Here is a 20,515-nt window from a genome sequence, read left to right as displayed (position 1 = left end):
GTGCGGAATTGCCAGACAATACTTATCAGGGACACATCCTAACTAGAAGCTTCTTGCGACGCAGAGGCAATTTACTCGTCCCTCCACCGGCCTCCCAGAGCCCACCCCCACCCAAGTCCGAGTAGGATCTCTCCGGAAAAATGGAATGCGGGCTCAAGGATCGGGTACCACCCCCACGAGAGCCAAGCGACACCGCAGACTGCGAGCGTGGCTGTCCCAGTCCCACCTCTGCGGCTCCTGTGCTCCGCCCCCTGGCAGGCAGCAGCCAATGAGCAGCTTTGGCCGCCGGCCTTTAAGAGCCGCGCGCACTCTCCCTGCAGCGGACGCTGCCGGCCTAGCACTCCTTCGAAGTTTCCATGGAGACCGAAGCCGGGCCTGGGCGGCCTCGCGGCGTTGCCATGGAGACAATTCCGGGGCTGGGGCTCCCAAGCCCTGGTGCTCCGCTGTCTCAGAACCCCGAGGAGCCGCTGTGCAAGGCCGAAGCCGCGGTGGCGGCGGCACGCTGGGACCTGCGGAAACATTCTTTGCTCATCGTGATCGGCGACATCGGTACCGAGAGCCAACTGAGGGCCGTACGGGCCCACCTTGAACAAGGTGAGCCGCTGTCCTGGCTGTGCTCGGGGCATCCTCCATCCCGTGCTTCCTCCATCCCATGCTTCTGCCATATGCATTCACCTCCCAGTGGGTATGTCTGCATTCTCTACCCCTAGTGTGCACTTCCTGAGATCTGCGCGCTCTGTTTATCTGAATCATCAGCCCCTGTCACCTGCATCTTCCATTGCCATGCGTCCGTATCCTCCCGAGCTTCTCACACCTCCGTCCCCCGCCTTCTGGCACACCCGGTGGCGTTCCGCAGTCTCCCCCAGGTGGGGCGCCTCCGGCCACACCTCTCTCTCCCCGAGTGTCCAGGGCCAGACGTCCTAAAAGTCCTCCCCGTCTCCCAGAGAGTCCATGTTCCCTACCTTAACAATTTATTCTTAAGGGTCCCTGAACAGGCACAGGGTGCTTATTGGATGCCGCGGACAAATCTCCAAGTGCTGTCGGCCAACCTGAGAGAGTGACCTTCGTGGCCACAGCTCCTCAGTCTTCACCTCCCTCCCTAGTTGCCTGTGGCGCAGTGCTGTAAAGCCACCTGCGGGTGGAAGCAAGCCTCGGAGGGGTGGAGGAAAAGAGGGGGGCATTAAAGGAGAGTCTAGAATCTTATTTAGCTGAAAGGACCAGGAGGGCAGACCCCAGTAGTTGGGAATAGGCCCTTTGGTGTCACTACTATCACAATTGCTACATTCAAACTCATTAATGACCAAGTTTAGTCTAAACTCTGCCCTTCTTTCTGGCTCAGGCAAAGCCCAGGAAAGGCACAGGTTGGGAGACAGATGCAGGCATTAGTACCCTTTCTTTGTGCCTCAGTTTTTTAGAGACATTGGTGAGGCTGACCATGGCAGCTCTCCTTCTCCTCCCTCTCTCTTTACTCTCTCTGTGAACTCTGAAATGCTTCCTGCAGTCCAACCTTCCTCACTTTATTTAAAGTCCTCTTTATTTCTCTTTTTTTTCTACAGGGATTCTCTCCTGGAACATTGACTTACCATCCTTTGACTTGAACCAACAGTTGAGACTCTTCATTACTCGGCATCTAGCTCACTTCTCTTCAGAGGTCAAAGGTTAGGACTAATACCATTTGTATCAGTCCTTTGGGTGAGGGCTGCTCACGGAAGCACAGAGGTTCAGTCTCCCTGGTGGAACTGGCCTTTTGGGAGGCTTGGGTAGGGGAGAAGGGAGGGACTCCTGAGGGGACAGTTACAGAGCTCCACAGCATCCCAGTGTATCTAATATACTTTGCAGACAGATGGTGTGATGATGGAGGAGAGCATAATTTCAACTTAAGAAGAGGGTGGTTTGTGGACAGCTATTGATGTGCTTCTAGAGAATAAGCTACTTCTCTGAGTGATGAATCATCTTGCATGCAAAAATCCACCCTCTCCTTTTGTTTCCCCCTTGCTGCATATCCCAATCTCTTCCCCTTCTCTTTTCAGAGACCCCAGAATCCCCTGTTCATATTCCCAGACCCTTGCTTAGCACTTTCCCTCAGGCTATGCAGCCTACCCACCAGGTTTCAGGATTTCTGTTTCCTCCTTTGGCTCAGCCAACAGATCTCCAGAGCAGAGCAGAATTCTTGTACCAAAGGCTGATGAGCACCATCAAATCCAGGATGGAAATCAGGGTCTCCTGAATTTACTGATACAAGAGCTGTTGCATTGTGAGGTTTAAATTTAAACCAAAGTAATTAGCCAAACTCCAGATTAGAGTTCAGTGATGCTCAGAAAGATGCTTACAAGGAGATGCATAGTCACTCTCAGGCATTTCTCCGAAGCAAGCACAGAAATATAAACACCCACTGTGGCTTTTTCAATCAGAGTTTTGCCATGGTGTCCTCAGGGGCTTAGGACATATACCTAACATCAGGACTTATTTTAGCATGCTGAATTTTTTAGGGTATGGACATTTCCATGGTGGCCTATGTCCCTGGAGAATAGTGGAGAATTTCCTGGAAAAACCCAAATGGCTCAAGACAGCCACAGCCCCACCCCTGCTGGCTCCTCTTTCAGCTGTCCCCACAAACAACAGTCAACCCAGCCTGGCTGCAGACACTGTCCCTCCCTTCAGCTTCCTGTTAATAGGGAACCAGGTGGCTGGGATGGGCTCAAGAGAATATGCCAGTGCCTTATGACTTGATCCTTTCTGCCTACCCGCAGGCTGAGCCATCATCCCCATCACCTGTTCTTGGGCCCGGGCCAAAATGCTGAGAAAGGGGATAAAAATGTATCCTACAATGACAGGGCAAGTGCAATAATTCCTAGCTTCCCCCCATCCACACAGCCACACGTAGAAAAGAAAGGGTCCTCTGATGGAGAGTCAGTGGCTCAACATCTTCTAGAGCTCCAGACTGGTAAAGGCTTTCTAAGATGGCTTTTGCACCAGGGAGTCACCAGCCACCAGTCTTGGGGGTCTTCCTTTTTAATCCCTGCAAAAGATCTGGAGTTTCTGAGCATTATAACACAAATCCAGAAACAATTAGGAGAGTGGAAAACTGAGTTTCAATAATACTCCGATACTTCTATTGGGAGCCAATAGAAAAGGGAGGGACTTCATAATTCATAATCGATGTTCTGAGACTCTAAAGAACACAGGCTGAGAGACCAATTTGGAGGCCTTTTGTCTGACTCTCCATTACCACTGATATGTTCAAGAAGTGGTAATCCTGTCACTTCTGCAAACATGAAAGCCATCCTGGAACTAGGATCTGCATTGCTGTCTGAAATGGGAAAGCAGTACATAAATAGTACTTCACATCCCATCCTGAAGGCCTCGCCAGTTCTCCCAGGGTTCACTTGGAAGCTAAGAGTACTCTAGAGTTGATCTGGTCTGAGATTCTGATTTAGGATTGCCCTAATCACCTAGACCTACATAGGTGACCTCTCAGAAATCTACAAAAGGGAGACAGAATTCCAGTGGCCATTGTGCATTGCAGGTTTAATATTCTAGCAATGAAACACTTTTTCATCTTGTATGCCGTTCAATCCTCACAACATCATTGGACCATACTATTAATATTATACTCATTTTTTAGTTCAGGAAGTAAGGTCTTAGAGAGGTTAAGTGGGTTGTTCAGCAGCACGATTAGTGAAAAGGTGGAGTCAGGTCTCAAATCCAAGACTTCTGATCTTTGTGTATGAGCTCAGGCCTTTCTGTCTTATGACATTTCACCATTTCATTGCAGCAGAACCCAGGAACACAGATGATAGAGTTGATTGTGGTGGGTTCAGAGGGTGAAGGCTGAAGGAAAACTCCACTGTGCATTGAAACCATGCCCGGAGTGTTGCCCTTGGGGGGTGGCAGTTGAGAATAATGGTGGGCTCTGCATTGGCCTGGGAAATGTTATTTTGCCCTCAAGACAGAATGTAATTTTGTCCTCAAGTTTCCCTCCTAACCCACTTCAGAGAGCCCTAGAAGGCAGAGAAGAGATAGATATAGTTTGAGGTGGGAGGAAATAAGAATGATGAAGTTACAGAAGGAAGGTGTTCCCTTTTGTGATGTTTGGAACTTAGTTTTGCGTCTTGTACTAGGTATCTCTGCAGATGGCCTCCTCTATCCAAATGGTGCTGTTGCCATGTTGCTGTTTTGCATCCCTGGATGAGAGCAAGAATTCCTTCCCTCTTCCCTTCCCCTCCTCTCCCCCGCCCCCCTCCAGAGTGCTGGTGACTCAGCTCCTCCTCTCCTCTGGCTGCATTTAAGGGGGGATGGGGGGTGCTGAGAACAGACTATTTTGGCTTCTCTGACCTTCAATGCAGCTCTTGGCAGCCAGGGGCAAGGGTGGAGCTGGTGCTGGGGTATGTGTGGGGCGAAAGTCTACATGAGGAAGGCATTAGATGCTGGCCAGGGCTGGGGGAACTTGGGGGGGGGGGGTGCATTGAAGGAAGGAAAGAGGGCAGGGAAGGATTGATGTAGAGCATGAGTATCACCAGATGTCCCTTTAAGTCCTAAAGCACTTCACTAAATCTGGAACAGAGGTCCACAGTAGAAACAGAGGCAGCAAAGAGATTAGAAAGATGAGGAAACAAGGAGAGAACGGGGATGCAGCCACCCTACAAAGCCATTTCAGAATTTTTAAATGCAAAAAGTACTTTATGTTATATTTAATAATGGGCCTATAGTCAGAAAACGTTGCTTGGGCGTGGTGATCCTCCTTGGTCCCTGTTAACCCCTTCAGTGAAACGCAGAAAGTACCACGCAGAGGCATTGAAGTCAAAAGCTGCCTCTTCATGCCCAATGACCCAAGAATCCAGAGTGTCAGTGCCTGTGTAGTTGCAGTGCTGTGGTGCATTGACACAGAACTGCATCCAGGTCTCAGGGTCCCTGTGCCCCACCCCCCCACACACACGTTTTCCAGAATTTCAGATTACCCTCTGACACTAAAATAGTACTTATTTCTGTCCTCCCGCTGGTTTCTGTAGCTGTGGCTCAGAAGAGGGCAGTGCTCAGCATATTTCCCTAGCTCCCGTCTTTCTCTCAAGCAATCCTCCCACCCCTACCCCAGGCTTTTGGCCCCCAGCCTCTTTGTCTCCCACTCCTTATGGGAGTGAGGGTCCATTTGAGAGGAGGCAGCAGCTGGTTCTGGATGGAAGGGGGAGGGCCTAGGCCACCCATATCCCCTTTCTGTGTCCCAGGGTGGGGCTTTTCTTTTGGCTGATGCTAAAAGAGTATTTCTTGATTAAGCAGGGTTGGGGGAGAAGGGTCTCTGCCCTGTGGGCCATAGGAGACCACCCCTGGCTCTTTGAGTCTCTAGACAACTCCCCAGCTCCCCAGAACCAAACAGAAGCAGCACCAGAGCACTGACATTGTGAAAGCAAAGAAACAGTTAAGTCTCCAGTGCCTTGTCACAGACCAGCCCCTCTTCCCCGCCCTGGCGCCGCCCTCCCCATCAAGCCCCCCCCTCCCCACCCCAAGTGCCGCAGACTCTTCCCTGAAGCTGCCGGCTGGGGCCGGAGCCACCGCCTCCATGAGGGGCTCCCTCCCACACCCCAGGGTAAGAACCAAGCCGCTGAGCTTGGGATGGGGTATGAGAGAATGCTGTGATAGGGAGGTGGGATGGGGGTAACCAGAAGGGAGCTGATACCTAATCTGGTGCTTCTGGAACCAGCCCAGTGGGGTGGGCAGATGGGGGTTGGGGGGGTGGGTTATGGAGAGAGAAAATGAACATTACTGTGGAGCTAGCTTGGACCCAGAATCGGGCGGAAGCAAAGAGCGCGGTTAACGGTCCACCTCTCTGGCTGGGCTGGGGTGGGAGACAGCCAAAGGACCAGCAGCAGAGGGTGGTGTCACCGGCTCTGCCTGGCAGCCTGGGGCGCTAGAGGAGTTTGGGGGCTCAGTCTTTGGCAGGGGCAGAAGAATCTGAGGGAAGGGTAAATATAACGGGAATGTGCCTCCTGGGAGGGTCCCTGGGTGTCAGCTGCCGGATTGCTCAGCTGCTTCTATGCCGGGTGAGCCAGGCGAGTTTTTGCCAAGTAAGGGAAGATGGGGGACACTATGGCAAAGAAAGGAGGAAAGGGTCATTAAGACGTGGCATGCGACTCCTCACAGGCCAACTGGTTCACAGTGGGTTCTTCCCCTCCCTGCGCCATTCCCTAAGACCATTCCTGAAGCTGGGACTCTAAGCACCCCCCTTTGTGGCCCCCCTGAGGACACGCTGGAGAGAGAGCGTTCCCTCCCCAGCAGCTGCCCTGCATTCCCAGTCCTGTCAACCCCACAGGTTCCCTGTTTAAGCCCCACCCCCACCTCATCTCTGCTTCTCTTCCCAATATGGGGTCTCTTAAACAGAGGAGCCAGGCTTTTCTCCCTCTCTGCGTCCCCCTCAACCCCACCCCCATGTAGAGGCAGCCAGGAAAATGACTTGTCATGCTGGGGTGGGGGGTGGGGGCGGAGCCGGAGCCCGAGCTCAGCGCGCACACGCACTCACACTCAGACACTGCGGCATACTGCAGCTGCCCAAGCGCCCCCCCTCCCCTTCTGCCTCACTGCGGCGACACCTGCCCTCCTGCCTGCTCTGCCTCAGCACCCACAGCCCACCCCCCCACCCTATCACTGACCGAGGGAAGTGCCCTTACCTCACAAGATAGCTCTCTCCAAAGGAAGAGGAAAAACATGTCAGTTCCTTCAGTGGGAGAGCTGGGGGAAGAGAAGAAAAAGGCTTTCCCCCAAGCCTAGAAAAGAGGAGAGGGGCTGGATATAAACCGTGTGGGTGCAAATCAGAACTGAAGAACATGTGAGTTAGGGGCGGGGGTCTTCGGACAGTACAGAAACTACAGAAACTGGGATCAGAAAAGTCTTGTGATTACAAACAGGGGACTGCGAAGGATGATGGACTGAGGGGGGAGGGGTAGACAGAAAGCAAATCAGTGTGTATTACTGACATTTCTCTTTCAGAACCTTCTAGCTCAAATGTGTGACTTTGTGTGTGTCTGTGCTGCCTTCTAAATCTGAACTACCTAGCACTGGTCACTCCCTGAACATTGATATCCCTCACCTACCTACGCCCTGCCCCTGCCTGCCCCTGAGGTGGCTCTCATCACCTGGGCAGACCTCAAAGTTTCCCTCAATTCCCTGAGGCTGGGACTCGAGAAGAGAATGCTTTCAACTCCTCTAGGGCCCACTCAACCTGTATGGGGTTTGGTCTTCTGACACCATCTGTAGTTCATTCCTCCCACAGCTGCATGTGTAGCCCTGTGCTGCCAGAGCTGCCTGGCCCTTGGCACCGTGGCTCTTCCTTTTAACAAAAGCCCTGGTGCCAGGGTCCTCTTGCCGGAGCCCCAGAAAGAGGAGAGACCTAGGTCACAGAAGAGGGTCTAGGGTACAGATTATGAGCCCTCCCTCAAGCATCCTCCAGACAGCCCACTCCCTGGGCCATTTGTTCTATCCCCTATTTTAAAGGTAGCTGTAATTGGGAAAGTGCTGGGGAAGAGGGGATGGTGTTTGCTGAGGCAGGAAAAGGGGACAGCCATCCCTTAGCATCTTCTGTCTGACCTGTTACCTTCTTTCTTTGCTGTATTGCCTAGTGATTATGTGATTCTGGAGAAAGGAAGTAGATAGGGGATTGGGGGGTGTCTTATCTTTCTCCATGGCCTGGAAAACACTGAATCTCCTTTTCCTATTTATGTGCTTCTTGTTTGTGAACCCCTAACTCTCCGTCTCCATGGTAGAAGCCTATGATAGCAGAAAGGCAAAGATGAGAGGAAAGAGAGATAGGTTGTGGGATAGTGAACTAGGCCTCTGTGAAGGTAAGGTGGGAGAGGGAGCTGTGAAACCTTTGGAGTGGGAACAGTATGATGAATGCATGTGTGTCAGTGCAGTCATGGTCTCTGAGGAACCAGAGAAAACAGGAAGTTGTAGTTCTGTTTCCACTCCTCATACTCCGTGAATTGTAAAATCAAAAGGTTTTAGATAGCACAGGCTTCTCAGAGTTTCTGGAATGGGAGTTCTGGCCCTGGGTGGGGGAGAGAGAAGGAGGTGGGGGGGGATCTGTAGACACTGTACAGAAGCTCCCATCTCCTTACTTACAGACTTTCTTCTATCTTGGAAGCCCAGGGCAGAGACAAGCTAGTGAGGAGAGCTGACTGAGGACCATGACTCTCTCCAGCTGAGCCCCCCATCCCCAGGCAGCACCAGGAGCTTAGTGCTCGAGAGGGACAAAGGCTTCTTGTCAACAGGGCAGTCTGAAGCGGGAGTTCCAGGCAAAGAGGAGAAGGGGGGACAATCACTGGGCAGGCAGAGTGTGTGGCATATGAAGGGAGGGGGAGAGATAGCCAATGTGGGAGAGGAGAGGTAGAAAATCCAGGCATGGAGGAACCAGTTCCTAGACCTTACTCACCAGTATCCAAGGTGGCAGGGTCTAAGGACAGCCAGACTTCTCTTTCCTCTAAGTCCCATTTTCTTCTAGTGCATTCTTTTCTCTCCTCCGCTACACAATGCTTTTCCATTTTAGGTACAATTCCTCTCCAATCTCTTCAGTACAAATTCTTGCATCTCTCCCTCAGGCCAGAGGACCCTCTGCCACCAGAGTGAGATCCTAGAGACCATCATACTGGTAAATCCCAGTGCAGACAGCATCAGCTCTGAGGTAAGTTCGGGGCCTGTGCCTTGCCAAGAGGGCCTGCTGGAAGTACTGTAACCCACCCTTGCCAATGCTACTAATTTAAGGTCAATAATTCCTGAACTTGGCTTTGAACCATCCTTTCTCTGCTACCTAAACTGCCTTACAAACTCCACTCTGGAGGTGCTGTGAGGGACACCAGTGGAGGCATGTCTTTGCAGTACTGAGGGGGTACCAGGAATGTTCAGTACCCTTCCCTGGGTTTCCTACATCTGTGACCACTCCCCTCCTGCCATTCCAGGTTCACCGTCTCCTTAGCAGCCCATCAGCTCACAAACTACTGATCTTGAGTGGGCAAAGTTTAGAGCCTGGGGGGGACCTCATCCTACAGAGTGGCACCTACTCCTATCAAAACTTTGCTCAGGTTCTTCATAACCCAGAGGTAAGTTCCATGCCTGAGTATTGGGGAGGAATGGGATATGGTGAAGGGCTAGAGGGATCCAAGGAAGGGAAAGTCTCATATTGTTTGACTTTTGGGGAACCTGGCAGAAAGGTAGGAGAGAGGTGGAGATTAGCAGATTGAATCTGATTTGGTTTAAGACAGCCCCAGTGACCTGATCAGGCTTCTATCTCCCATTCCTCTAGATTGCCCAGTTGCTCAGCAATAGAGACCCTGGGATCCAGGCCTTCCTTACAGTGTCCTGCTTAGGGGAGGGTGATTGGAGCCACCTGGGACTATCCAGTTCCCAAGAGACCCTGCACCTCCGGCTAAACCCCGAGCCCATGCTGCCCACCATGGATGGCGTGGCTGAGTTCTCCGAGTATGTCTCTGAGACCGTGGATGTGCCATCCCCCTTTGACCTGCTAGAGCCCCCCACCTCAGGGGGCTTCCTCAAGCTCTCCAAGCCTTGTTGCTACATCTTCCCTGGTGGCCGCGGGGACTCTGCCCTCTTTGCCGTCAATGGTTTCAACATCCTTGTGGATGGTGGCTCTGATCGCAAATCCTGCTTCTGGAAGCTGGTGCGGCACCTGGACCGCATTGACTCAGTACTGCTCACACACATCGGGGCAGACAACCTGCCAGGTATCAATGGTCTCCTACAGCGCAAAGTGGCGGAACTAGAGGAGGAGCAGTCCCAGGGCTCTAGCAGCTACAGTGACTGGGTGAAGAACCTCATCTCCCCTGAGCTCGGAGTTGTCTTCTTTAACGTGCCTGAGAAGCTACGGCTGCCTGATGCCTCCCGGAAGGCCAAGCGCAGCATTGAGGAGGCTTGCCTCACTCTACAGCACCTAAATCGCCTGGGTATCCAGGCTGAGCCTCTGTACCGTGTGGTCAGCAACACTATTGAGCCGCTGACCCTCTTCCACAAGATGGGTGTGGGCCGGCTGGACATGTACGTCCTCAACCCAGTCAAGGACAGCAAGGAGATGCAGTTCCTCATGCAAAAGTGGGCAGGCAATAGTAAAGCCAAGACAGGCATCGTGCTGGCCAGTGGAAAGGAGGCTGAGATCTCGGTGCCCTATCTGACTTCTATCACTGCTCTGGTGGTGTGGCTACCAGCCAACCCCACTGAGAAGATTGTGCGTGTGCTTTTCCCAGGGAATGCTCCCCAAAACAAGATCTTGGAGGGCCTGGAAAAGCTTCGGCACCTAGATTTCCTGCGCTACCCTGTGGCCACACAGAAGGACCTGACTGCTGGGTCTGTGCCTGCCACCCTCAAGCCCAGCAAAATCAAACAGCGAGCTGACAGCAAGGAGAGCCTCAAAGCTACTACCAAGACAGCCGTGAGCAAGCTGGCCAAACGGGAGGAGGTGGCCGAAGAGGGAGCCAAGGAAGCCCGCTCAGAACTGGCCAAGGAGTTAGTCAAGACGGAAAAGAAGGCAAAAGAGCCACCTGAGAAGCCCCCAGAGAAGCCTGCCAAGCCTGAGAGGGTGAAGACAGAGTCAAGCGAGGCACTGAAGGCAGAGAAGCGAAAGCTGATCAAGGACAAAGTGGGGAAAAAGCACCTAAAAGAAAAGATATCAAAGCTGGAAGAGAAAAAAGATAAGGAGAAAAAAGAGATCAAGAAGGAGAGAAAGGAGCTCAAGAAGGATGAAGGGAGGAAGGAGGAGAAGAAGGATGCCAAGAAGGAGGAGAAGAGGAAAGACACCAAACCTGAGGTCAAGAAGATTTCCAAGCCAGACCTGAAGCCCTTTACCCCTGAGGTACGTAAGACCCTTTACAAAGCCAAGGCCCCTGGAAGACTCAAGATGGACAAGAGTCGGGCTACCCGTGGGGAGAAGGAGCTGTCCTCTGAGCCCCGGACCCCCCCAGCACAGAAGGGGACTGTACCTCTCCCACCAGTCAGTGGGCACAGGGAGCTGACCCTGTCCTCACCAGAGGACCTCACACAGGATTTTGAGGAGATGAAACGTGAAGAGAGGAGATTGCTAGCTGAACAAAGGGACATAGGGCTAGGGGAGAAAGCACTCCCTCCAGACACTCTGGATGAGGGACCCCTGAGCACAGCTACCCAGGGAATCCCACCTTCTGTCTCAGGCCTGGAACAAGAAGAGCCTGTAATGAAGGAGAAAGAGGTTGTCCCAGACATCTCTGAGGAACAAGGCAGCAAGGACAGAGGCCCAAATTCTGAGGCTGAAATGGAGGAGGAGAAAGGTACCTGGGAGGAAAAGAAGCAGAAAGAAGCAGAGAGGCTCCCAGATAGACCAGAAGACAGAGAGGAAAGTGAACCTGAGGTAAAGGAGGATGTGATAGAGAAGGCTGAGTTAGAAGAAATGGAGGAGGTACACCCTTCAGATGAGGAAGAAGAGGAAGAGACAAAGGCTGAGAGTTTTTACCAAAAGCATATGCAGGAAACCTTGAAGGTAACCCCAAAGGGCAGGGAGACTCTTGGGGGCCAGGAACTGGGACTCCAGGGTAAAGTCCCTGAGAAGGAGACCTCGTCATTCCTAAGCAGCCTGGCCACACCTGCAGGAGTCACTGAGCATGTCTCTTACATCCAGGATGAGACAATCCCTGGCTACTCAGAGACTGAGCAAACCATCTCAGACGAGGAGATACATGATGAGCCAGAGGAGCGCCCACCTCCACCCAGATTTCCCCCAAGTACTTATGACCTCCCTGGGCCTGAAGGTCCTGGGCCCTTTGAGGCCAGCCAGCCTGCAGAGAGTGCTACTCCTGCCACCTCCAGCAAAGGCTATGGAGCGCCAGAGACTGAAATCCTCACCTATCCCCCAAACATGGTGGCCGCCCCTTTAGCTGAAGAGGAACACGTGTCCTCAGCCACCTCAATTACCGAGTGTGACAAGCTTTCTTCCTTTGCCACATCAGTGGCTGAGGACCAGTCTGTGGCCTCACTCACAGCTCCCCAGACAGAGGAGACAGGCAAGAGCTCCCTGCTGCTTGACACAGTCACAAGCATACCCTCCTCCCGCACCGAAGCCACTCAGGGCTTGGACTACGTGCCATCAGCTGGTACCATCTCACCCACATCCTCACTGGAAGAGGACAAGGGCTTCAAATCACCACCCTATGAGGACTTTTCTGTGACTGGGGAGTCTGAGAGAAGAGGAGAGATGGTAGGGAGAGGCTTGCCTGGAGAGAAAGCTACGGAAGAGGAAGAGAAAGAAACCACAAATGTAGGGTTGTCTGAGAAACTTCACAGTCAATATGAAATGCCAATGTTTGGGGCCCCTGGGCACACCCTACTTCCAGGGGAACCAGCCCTTGGAGAGGTGGAGGAGCGCTGCCTCAGCCCAGATGACAGCACAGTGAAGATGGCCTCTCCTCCAGTATCCGGCCCACCCAGTGCCACTCATACACCCTTCCATCAGTCCCCAGTGGAAGAAAAGTCTGAGCCCCAAGAATTTCAGGAAGCAGACTCCTGGGGAGACACTAGGCATATACAAGGTATGGGCAAGGAAGACACTGCAGAGGAGACAGTTAAGCCTGAGCCTGAAGAGTGCACACTAGAGAAGGAGGGTAAGTTACCTCCTCCCAAGAGCCCTGAGATCCAGGAAGCACCTGTCAGCATTACTGAGAGACACACAGGCTACACCATCCAACTGTTGCCAGAACAGGACAAAGCAATAGTCTTTGAGACTGTGGAGGCAGGAGAACCCACAGGTACAAATTTGGGAGCAGAAGCCCTTCCCAGAGATCTGAGGACATCACTGCAAGAACCTGGCGAACCTCAGAAAGATGAGGTGCTCCAATTTCCTGATCAAAATCTCTCCCCTGAAGATGCAGAGACTGTCTCTGTCCTCAGTGTGGTCTCCCCAGACACTGCCAACCAAGAACCCACCCCCAGGTCTCCCTGTGGCCTGACAGAGCAGCACCTCCACAAAGACCTTTGGCCAGAGATGTCTCCAGAAGACACCCGGTCACTTTCTCTCTCAGAAGAGAGCCCCAGCAAAGAGACATCTCTGGATATCTCTTCTAAGCAGCTCTCTCCAGAAAGCCTTGGCACCCTCCAGTTTGGAGAACTAAGCCTTGGAAAGGAAGAAAAGGGGCCTCTAATGCTGACTGCGGACACCCCTCATCCCCCAGCCCCTGTGTCTGTTCCAGAGCCCCATGCAGCCACAGATGAGACCACTGGATTTTCTGCACAGGCAGACATTACAGATGAGAGTCCTGACAGAAAATTACCTGTCTGCTCCTTCTCTGACTCAACACTGTTGGGAGATGTGAAGCACTCACCTGAAGTGATCACAAGCCCTGGTGAACACATTCTGACTCCTGACAGCTCTCTCACCAAGAGTCCTGAGTCTTTGCCAAGCCCTGCCATGGAGGACATTGCTATGGAGTGGGAAGGTAAAGTTCTAGGGTCAAAAGACAAAACCTCAGAGCAGGATAAGGTACCTGAGCCAAACGATGAACTCCTACAGCAAAAGGACAAAACTCTGGAGCAGAAGGATATAGTCATCAGTCAGAAAGACGAGGCTCTGGAAGAAAAGAACAAGGCTGAGGACCAGCAGGATAAGGCTTTAGAACAAAAAGACAGAGACTCAGAACAAAAAACCAAGTCTCTGGATCAGAAGGACATGGCCGTAGAATCAAAATCTATAGACTTAAAAGAAAATAACAGAGACTCAGAACAAAAAGAAAAGACCCTGGAACAGAAGGACAAGGCCTGGGAACAAAAAGACATAGATTTAAAACAAAAAGACACAGAACAAAAAGAAAAGGCCCTGGAACAGGAGGATAAGACCTTTGAACAAAAAGACATAGACTTAGAACAAAAAGACGAGACTCTAGAACAGAAGGACAAGGTCCTAGAAGAAAAAGACAAAGCTTCAAAACAAGAAGTCAGAGACTTTGAACTTGAATACAAGGCTCCAGAGGACAGTGTACCTGAACAGAAAGACAAGGCTGAGGAACAGAAGGACAGGACCTTAGAAAATAAAGATCAGGCCTTAGAAGAAAAACATTGGGCCTTAGGACAGAAGGATGAAATCCTGGAACAAAACATTAAGACTGTTGAACAGAAAAAAAAGGCTCTGGAAGAAAAGGACAAAACTTGGAGGCAGGAGAGCCCAGTGCAAGAAGATAAAATCATGAAACCCAAGGAAAAGATCCTAGAGGAAGAATCCCCAGAAGAAGTCAAAACTGTGGAACAGATGGAAGAAGCTCTGTTGGAAAAGACCAAGGTTCTGGGGGTGAAAGAGATCCCAGTGCAGGAAGACAAAGACCAAAAGCAGGAAGAAAAGTACTGGAAGAAGGAGCAGGATGTGGTACAGGAGTGGCAAGAAACAGCTCCAATCAGGGCAGAGCCAGTAGGAGAACAGAAAGAGACTGCCCCAGCTTGGAAGGACACATCTCCTGAGCAGGAGGACAGGTACTGGAGGGGCAGGGAGGATTTGGCCTTGGATCAGGACCCATATTGGAGGGAGTTGAGCTGTGAGAGGAAGGTCTGGTTCCCTCGTGAGCTGGATGGCCAGGGGGCCCACCCACGGTACACTGAGGAGAGAGAGAGCACTTTTTTGGATGAGGGGCCAGATGATGAGCAAGAAGTGTCCCCACTGGAGCACACACCCCGGAGCCCCTGGGCCTCAGACTTCAAGGGTTTCCAGGAGGCCTCATCACAGAAGGGGCTGGAGGTAGAGCACTGGCTTTCAGAGTCACCAGTTGGGCTGCCACCAGAGGAAGAGGACAAGCTGACCCGTTCCCCCTTTGAGATTATCTCCCCTCCAGCCTCTCCACCTGAAATGGTTGGACAGAGGGTCCCTCCAGCCCCAGGACAAGAAAGCCCAATCCCAGAGCCTAAGCCCATGACACCCATGAGGAGCGAACCCACCACCCCCTCATGGCTGGCTGACATCCCACCGTGGGTGCCCAAGGACAGACCCTTGCCCCCCGCTCCCCTCTCCCCAGCTCCAGCTCCCCCTTCCTCTGCCCCAGAGCCACTCACTCCTGCACCCTTCTCCTGGGGCACACCTGAGTATGACAGTGTGGTGGCTGCAGTCCAGGAAGGGGCAGCTGAGTTGGAAGGTGGGCCTTACTCCCCTCTGGGGAAGGACTACCGCAAGGCTGAAGGAGAAAGGGAAGATGAAAGTGGAACTGGTGCTTCTGACAGCAGCCCCCACAGCTCAAAGATCTCAGAAGTCAGTGAGAGCCATAGGACCACAGAGCAAGACCAGGCTGAGCCAGAGCAGAGAGAGCCTACACCCTATCCTGATGACAGAAGCTTTCAGTATGCAGACATCTATGAGCAGATGATGCTCACTGGGCTTGGCCCAGCATGCCCTACTAGGGAGCCTCCTCTTGGGGCAGCTGGGGATTGGCCCTCACACATCTCAACCAAGGAGGAGGTTGCTGGCCGAAACACATCTGCAGAGAAGGAGCTTTCATCTCCTGTCTCGCCTAAGAGCCTCCAATCTGACACTCCAACCTTTAGCTATGCAGCCCTGGTGCGACCCACTGTACCCCCCAGGCATGAGCCTGAACCAGGGCCAAGTGTGGAGCCCAGCCCCACCCCACCTGCAGTGCCTCCCCGTGCCCCTATCCCCCTGAGCAAAGGCCCAAGCCCCCCTCTTAATGGTGACCTCCCAAGCTGCAGCCCAGATAGGAGGACCCCCTCCCCCAAGGAGTCAGGCCAGGGTCACTGGGATGATAGCACTAGTGATTCAGAGTTGGAGAAGGGGGCCCAGGAGCAGCCAGAAAAAGAGGCTCTGTCTCCAAGTCCCCCACACCCAGTCCCTTCAGGGCCCTCCACATTGTGGCCTGCAACCCAGTCACATACCAGCCCTTCCTTGGACTCATCCTTGGGTCCCACTCGACCCAGCCTGGACTTCCCAGCTTCCGCCTTTGGCTTCTCCTCACTGCAGCCAGCTCCCCCACAGCTACCCTCTCCGGCTGAACCTCGCTCAGCACCCTGCGGTTCCCTTGCCTTCTCTGGGGATCAAGCTCTGGTTCTGGCTCCAGGGCCCCCGACCAGAGCCCGGCATGATGAATATCTAGAAGTGACCAAGGCCCCCAGCCTGGACTCCTCACTGCCTCAGCTCCCATCGCCCAGCTCTCCTGGGGCCCCTCTCCTCTCCAGTTTGCCCCGACCTGCCTCACCAGCCCTGTCTGAAGGCTCCTCCTCTGAAGCCACCACACCTGTGATTTCAAGTGTGGCTGAGTGCTTCCCTCCAGGCCTTGAGGCTGCAGAAAAGGATTCTGGAGAGCTAGTCCCAGGAATGGAACCAGCTGCCCACAGCCTCTGGGACCTCACTCCTCTGAGTCCAGCACCCCCAGCTTCACTGGACCTAGCTCCACCTCCAGTTCCAAGCCTGCCCGGAGACATGGATGATGGCACCCTGCCCTGCCGTCTGGAGTGCTCAGGGGCAGCCACCAAGCCATGCCCATTCCAGGATCCCTCTGAAGACTGTGCAGCCAAGGGCCCAACTGAAACCAGCTCCAACCCTCCAGGCCCTGATCCCTCCAAAGCTGAGAAAGAAGAGGCTGAAGCCTGCCCTATCTGGGAGCGGGGGGCCTGGCTGGAGGGAGCCGAGAGGAGTGCCCAGCCTGAAACACTGCAGCCACTGTGTCCTGGAGGAGCCCCTGCAAGCCGACCCAGCAGTATTTCCCCTGAGGCTGAGGCGGGGCCCCAGGGATGTGCTGCTGAACCTTGGCCCCACCGTGGAGAGCTCTCTCCATCCTTCCTGAACCCACCCCTGCCCCAATCCACAGATGACAATGACCTCTCAACTGAGGAAGCTTGGCTGGTAGGGAAAGGGGGGCGGCGCCGAGCTGGGGGCTCAGGGGCCACAGGGGGTCCATGTCCTGGGGCTGATGAGACTCCCCCAACATCAGCGAGTGACTCAGGCTCCTCACAGTCAGATTCTGACGTTCCACCAGAAACTGAGGAGTGTCCATCCATCACAGCTGAGGCAGCCCTCGACTCAGATGAAGATGGGGACTTCCTGCCTGTGGACAAAGCTGGGGGGGTCAGTGGAACTCACCATCCTCGGCTTGGCCATGATCCACCCCCTCTACCCCAGCTAGACCCTCACCCATCCCCTCCCCGTCCTGACGTGTGCATGGCTGACCCCGAGGGGCTCAGCTCAGAGTCTGGGAGGGTGGAAAGGCTACGGGAGAAGGAGAAGGTACAAGGCCGAGTAGGGCGCAAGGCCCCAGGCAGGGCCAAGCCAGCATCCCCCGCACGGCGTCTGGATCTTCGGGGAAAACGCTCACCCACCCCTGGCAAAGGGCCTGCAGATCGAGCATCCCGGGCTCCACCCAGACCACGCAGCACTCCAAGCCAAGTCACTCCGGCAGAGGAAAAGGATGGACACAGTCCCATGTCCAAAGGCCTAGTCAATGGACTCAAGGCAGTACCGAGTAAGTACATCATAAAAAGTGGGGAAGAGGGTGGGTTGGGGCTGGGTGTGGCAGGTCAAAGGCTCCAGAAGTGGGAGGGAGAACAGGAAGGTGCCAAAAGTGTTCTCCTTTCCCTCTACAATGAGTGCTGGCTTATCTCTACAGCGGCCTTGGGTTCCAAGGGTGGCACTGGCTCCCCTGTGTATGTGGATCTCGCCTATATCCCGAATCATTGCAGTGGCAAGACTGCTGACCTTGACTTCTTCCGACGAGTGCGTGCATCCTACTATGTGGTCAGTGGGAATGACCCTGCCAATGGCGAGCCAAGCCGGGCTGTGCTGGATGCCCTGCTGGAAGGCAAGGCCCAGTGGGGGGAGAATCTTCAGGTGAGTAACAAGGGCTTCCAGGGAGGTAGTAGTATGATCAAAGCTTGCTCAGAGGCAATAACAGAACACAGTCTGTTCATAAAAAGACTGGGTCTTTCTGTGGTCAGCAGGGCCACTTCTAAAACCACCAGGTGCCCTGGCCACCTCACTTACCTTCTCTTCGTGTTCTCACATCAGGCATGTCTTGTTTCCCTCCTAGGTGACTCTGATCCCTACTCATGACACAGAGGTGACCCGTGAGTGGTACCAGCAGACTCATGAGCAGCAGCAACAACTGAATGTCCTGGTCCTGGCTAGCAGCAGCACCGTGGTCATGCAGGATGAATCCTTCCCAGCCTGCAAGATTGAGTTCTGAAAGAACCACACTCCCTCCGCCCTCTGCTCCCCACAGCTCCCTTAGAGAATGGCTACTGCTAAGTCCTTTGGGGTCAAGGGAGATAAGAGCTAGGGTGTGGGGGCAGAGTGTTTTGTTGAGGGAACTTGGGCTTGGCAAAATGTGCGAGTTGTCTCTTGCCCTCATCCATACCTGAGAGGGGTTTCAAAAGCAAAGGTAACGGATTGCATAGGGAAAGGTACAAAGTCAGGATAGGAGGTCATCTGATGCCTAAGAGCCCTGGATTGACACCCTCTCCTAGCATTGCCAAATGCTGATATTGAGTGAGGATGAATTACAGAGAGCAGCCTCCTCCCTCATGGAGAGAGATCATATCCCCAACCCCAGGGACCGCTTTATCTTAATCTATTTAGCATCCCAGGAAGGATTTCAGATGGTAATTTATGTGTCCTAGGGCCAGGATACTGTCAGTGAGGTGCTCAGAGCTGCACCCTTTCTTTCATCTCCCATTCCCTTACCCACCAGGGTCTGGGTTCCAGCAGGGCGTTGGGGCAATACAGCTGCTGCACTGTCCCCCTGCTTCCCTCCATATCTGAATGTCTCAATCTAAAACTTGAATCTCTTTTGATCAACAGACTTGTGGGAGGAGAAAGGAATCTATCCTCTCTCACAGCCCCTATTTCATCACCATCTACATCCTAGGGTTGTGCCCAGACCAGGCCTACTGGGCAGCACAAAGGGGCAAGGAGAGTCCGGCCCCAATCCCAGAATTCTTCCAAGCTCCCTGACGCTTTGAAGTTTTCACCCACCCCATTCCAATTATCCTGATCCCTTCTCATCCCCTTGCTTGGCTTCTCTGCATGTGGTCATCTGCCGTGGGCTGGTGTGTAATGGGTTAAAAATAAACCACTGCCTGACATCCCAACATTTGACACCCCAGCAATGTGTGACTCCCCCAACATCCCACTGTGCCATCCTGCAGCTGAAATGGGAATGCTGGCTGCCTCTCCAGCCCCAAATTCTTGGGACAGAGAATCTGAGAGGTGGAGGCCACGCCAGAAGATTTGGGGAAAATGAGAGGGAGGAAGGAAAAGAGGGAGACAAATCTGAACTAAAGCTTAACTCCGACAGAGTGAAATGAAAACAGGCTGAAAATACCACCTCAGGAAAGGACCTCGCCCTAAGCAAACCAATGAGCAGCCCTGCCAGACTACTGCTGGACTGAGAAACCCAGACACTGACAGTCTGGGCTTGGCTTCTCTGGCAAATGACTGTGGAAACCAAAATGAACTGGCCTTGTTTTCTTCCTAGCTCCCACTCTCCCCATGCTGCTGTGCTCTGCTCCTCCCCAGACTTCCCCCACTATACTTCCCAGCTGCTGTAACAGAGCTGCCTCCAACTCTAACAATAAATTAAGTTCATGCAGTTGCTGTAGTGCTGCTTAGGCTTTTTCTGATTTCATACATTGCTTAATTGCTGGGCCCCAGCTTCCACCTCTCTGCTTCTCCAAGCATTGTCATTTATCTCAGAGGACTCTGATGCCTTTGATAACTGGAAGCAGTTCCAGGACCCAGGGGTGCCAGAGAACACCGAGTGGTTGAAGGGAGAAAAAAGATATGAGGAGCCAGTGTGATTTCTGAAAATGTGTGGGAATACTTGATTATGGGGAATAAGAACCTAGGGTGGGGAGAATTTGGTTTGGAGGAGAAGGGGGATTGCAGGAGACCTCCTGGGAAGGGGTTCCGCATTCCATGGGATCAAGAGCTAAGGACCAAACAACCAGGATCAGATATTCTGGATAGGGGAACACCAAAGAGGTAAAGAGTTGAGGGACACTAAGAGATCCAAAGCCTTTGGAGGTTGGAAACACCTCTCATCTGTGCAGCTGGGATTTCCATGGAATGAAAAGTTGGATTTCCCTGCTCCAATGAAACCCTTTATACCCCTGGATATTTCAGGAGTGGCCAGGTTGTCAATGTGTATATTTGGGGAGGGGGATTTTCTAGCCCTCCCAGTGTTCTGGGCTCTCCCCATACAAAGATGTCAAGGGAGTGAAGAAAGGGCACAGCCCCTTTATATCAACTCCTGAAACTCATTCCAAAGCATCAGAGTAAAAAAATAAGAGGGTGATTCCAAGGATCTGGTTGAAACCATGTACTTTCTGGTGCTTTACAGAGATAAACAACCCCCCCATACCTCTCCATACCCTGCTTATACTCATTAAAGACATTTTGGGATGGTGGGCTGACTGCCATCAGGACCTCCTGGGATGCGTGATTTCTATATTTTTATAGCCCATTCCTGCTCAACTACACTGGCTATTTTGTTGCTTTTTTTTTACACTGGCTTTT

General features: G+C 52.9%; 1 protein-coding gene across 2 annotated transcripts; it reads left to right on the top strand.

Annotated features, from left to right (window-relative positions):
• Window positions 1–379: 379 nt before the first annotated feature.
• On the top strand, window positions 380–20,425 carry MAP1A (microtubule associated protein 1A). 2 transcript variants are annotated; one of them, XM_037834123.1, is made up of 7 exons: window positions 380–594; window positions 1,557–1,658; window positions 8,586–8,668; window positions 8,943–9,083; window positions 9,287–17,465; window positions 17,610–17,830; window positions 18,030–20,425. In XM_037834123.1, the coding sequence occupies exons 1-7, from the start codon at window positions 399–401 to the stop codon at window positions 18,183–18,185; spliced, it is 9,078 nt and encodes a 3,025-aa protein (XP_037690051.1). In that variant the 5' UTR covers window positions 380–398; the 3' UTR covers window positions 18,186–20,425. The 2 variants fall into 2 exon arrangements, with proteins under 2 accessions (XP_037690051.1, XP_037690052.1); XM_037834124.1 differs by lacking the exons at window positions 380–594; window positions 1,557–1,658 and adding an exon at window positions 5,495–5,581.
• The last annotated feature ends 90 nt before the right edge of the window (window positions 20,426–20,515 follow it).

The sequence above is a fragment of the Choloepus didactylus genome, chromosome 4 (genome assembly GCF_015220235.1).
Source record: "Choloepus didactylus isolate mChoDid1 chromosome 4, mChoDid1.pri, whole genome shotgun sequence".
NCBI lineage: Eukaryota > Metazoa > Chordata > Mammalia > Pilosa > Megalonychidae > Choloepus > Choloepus didactylus.
This window is presented reverse-complemented; position numbering and strand designations above follow the sequence as displayed.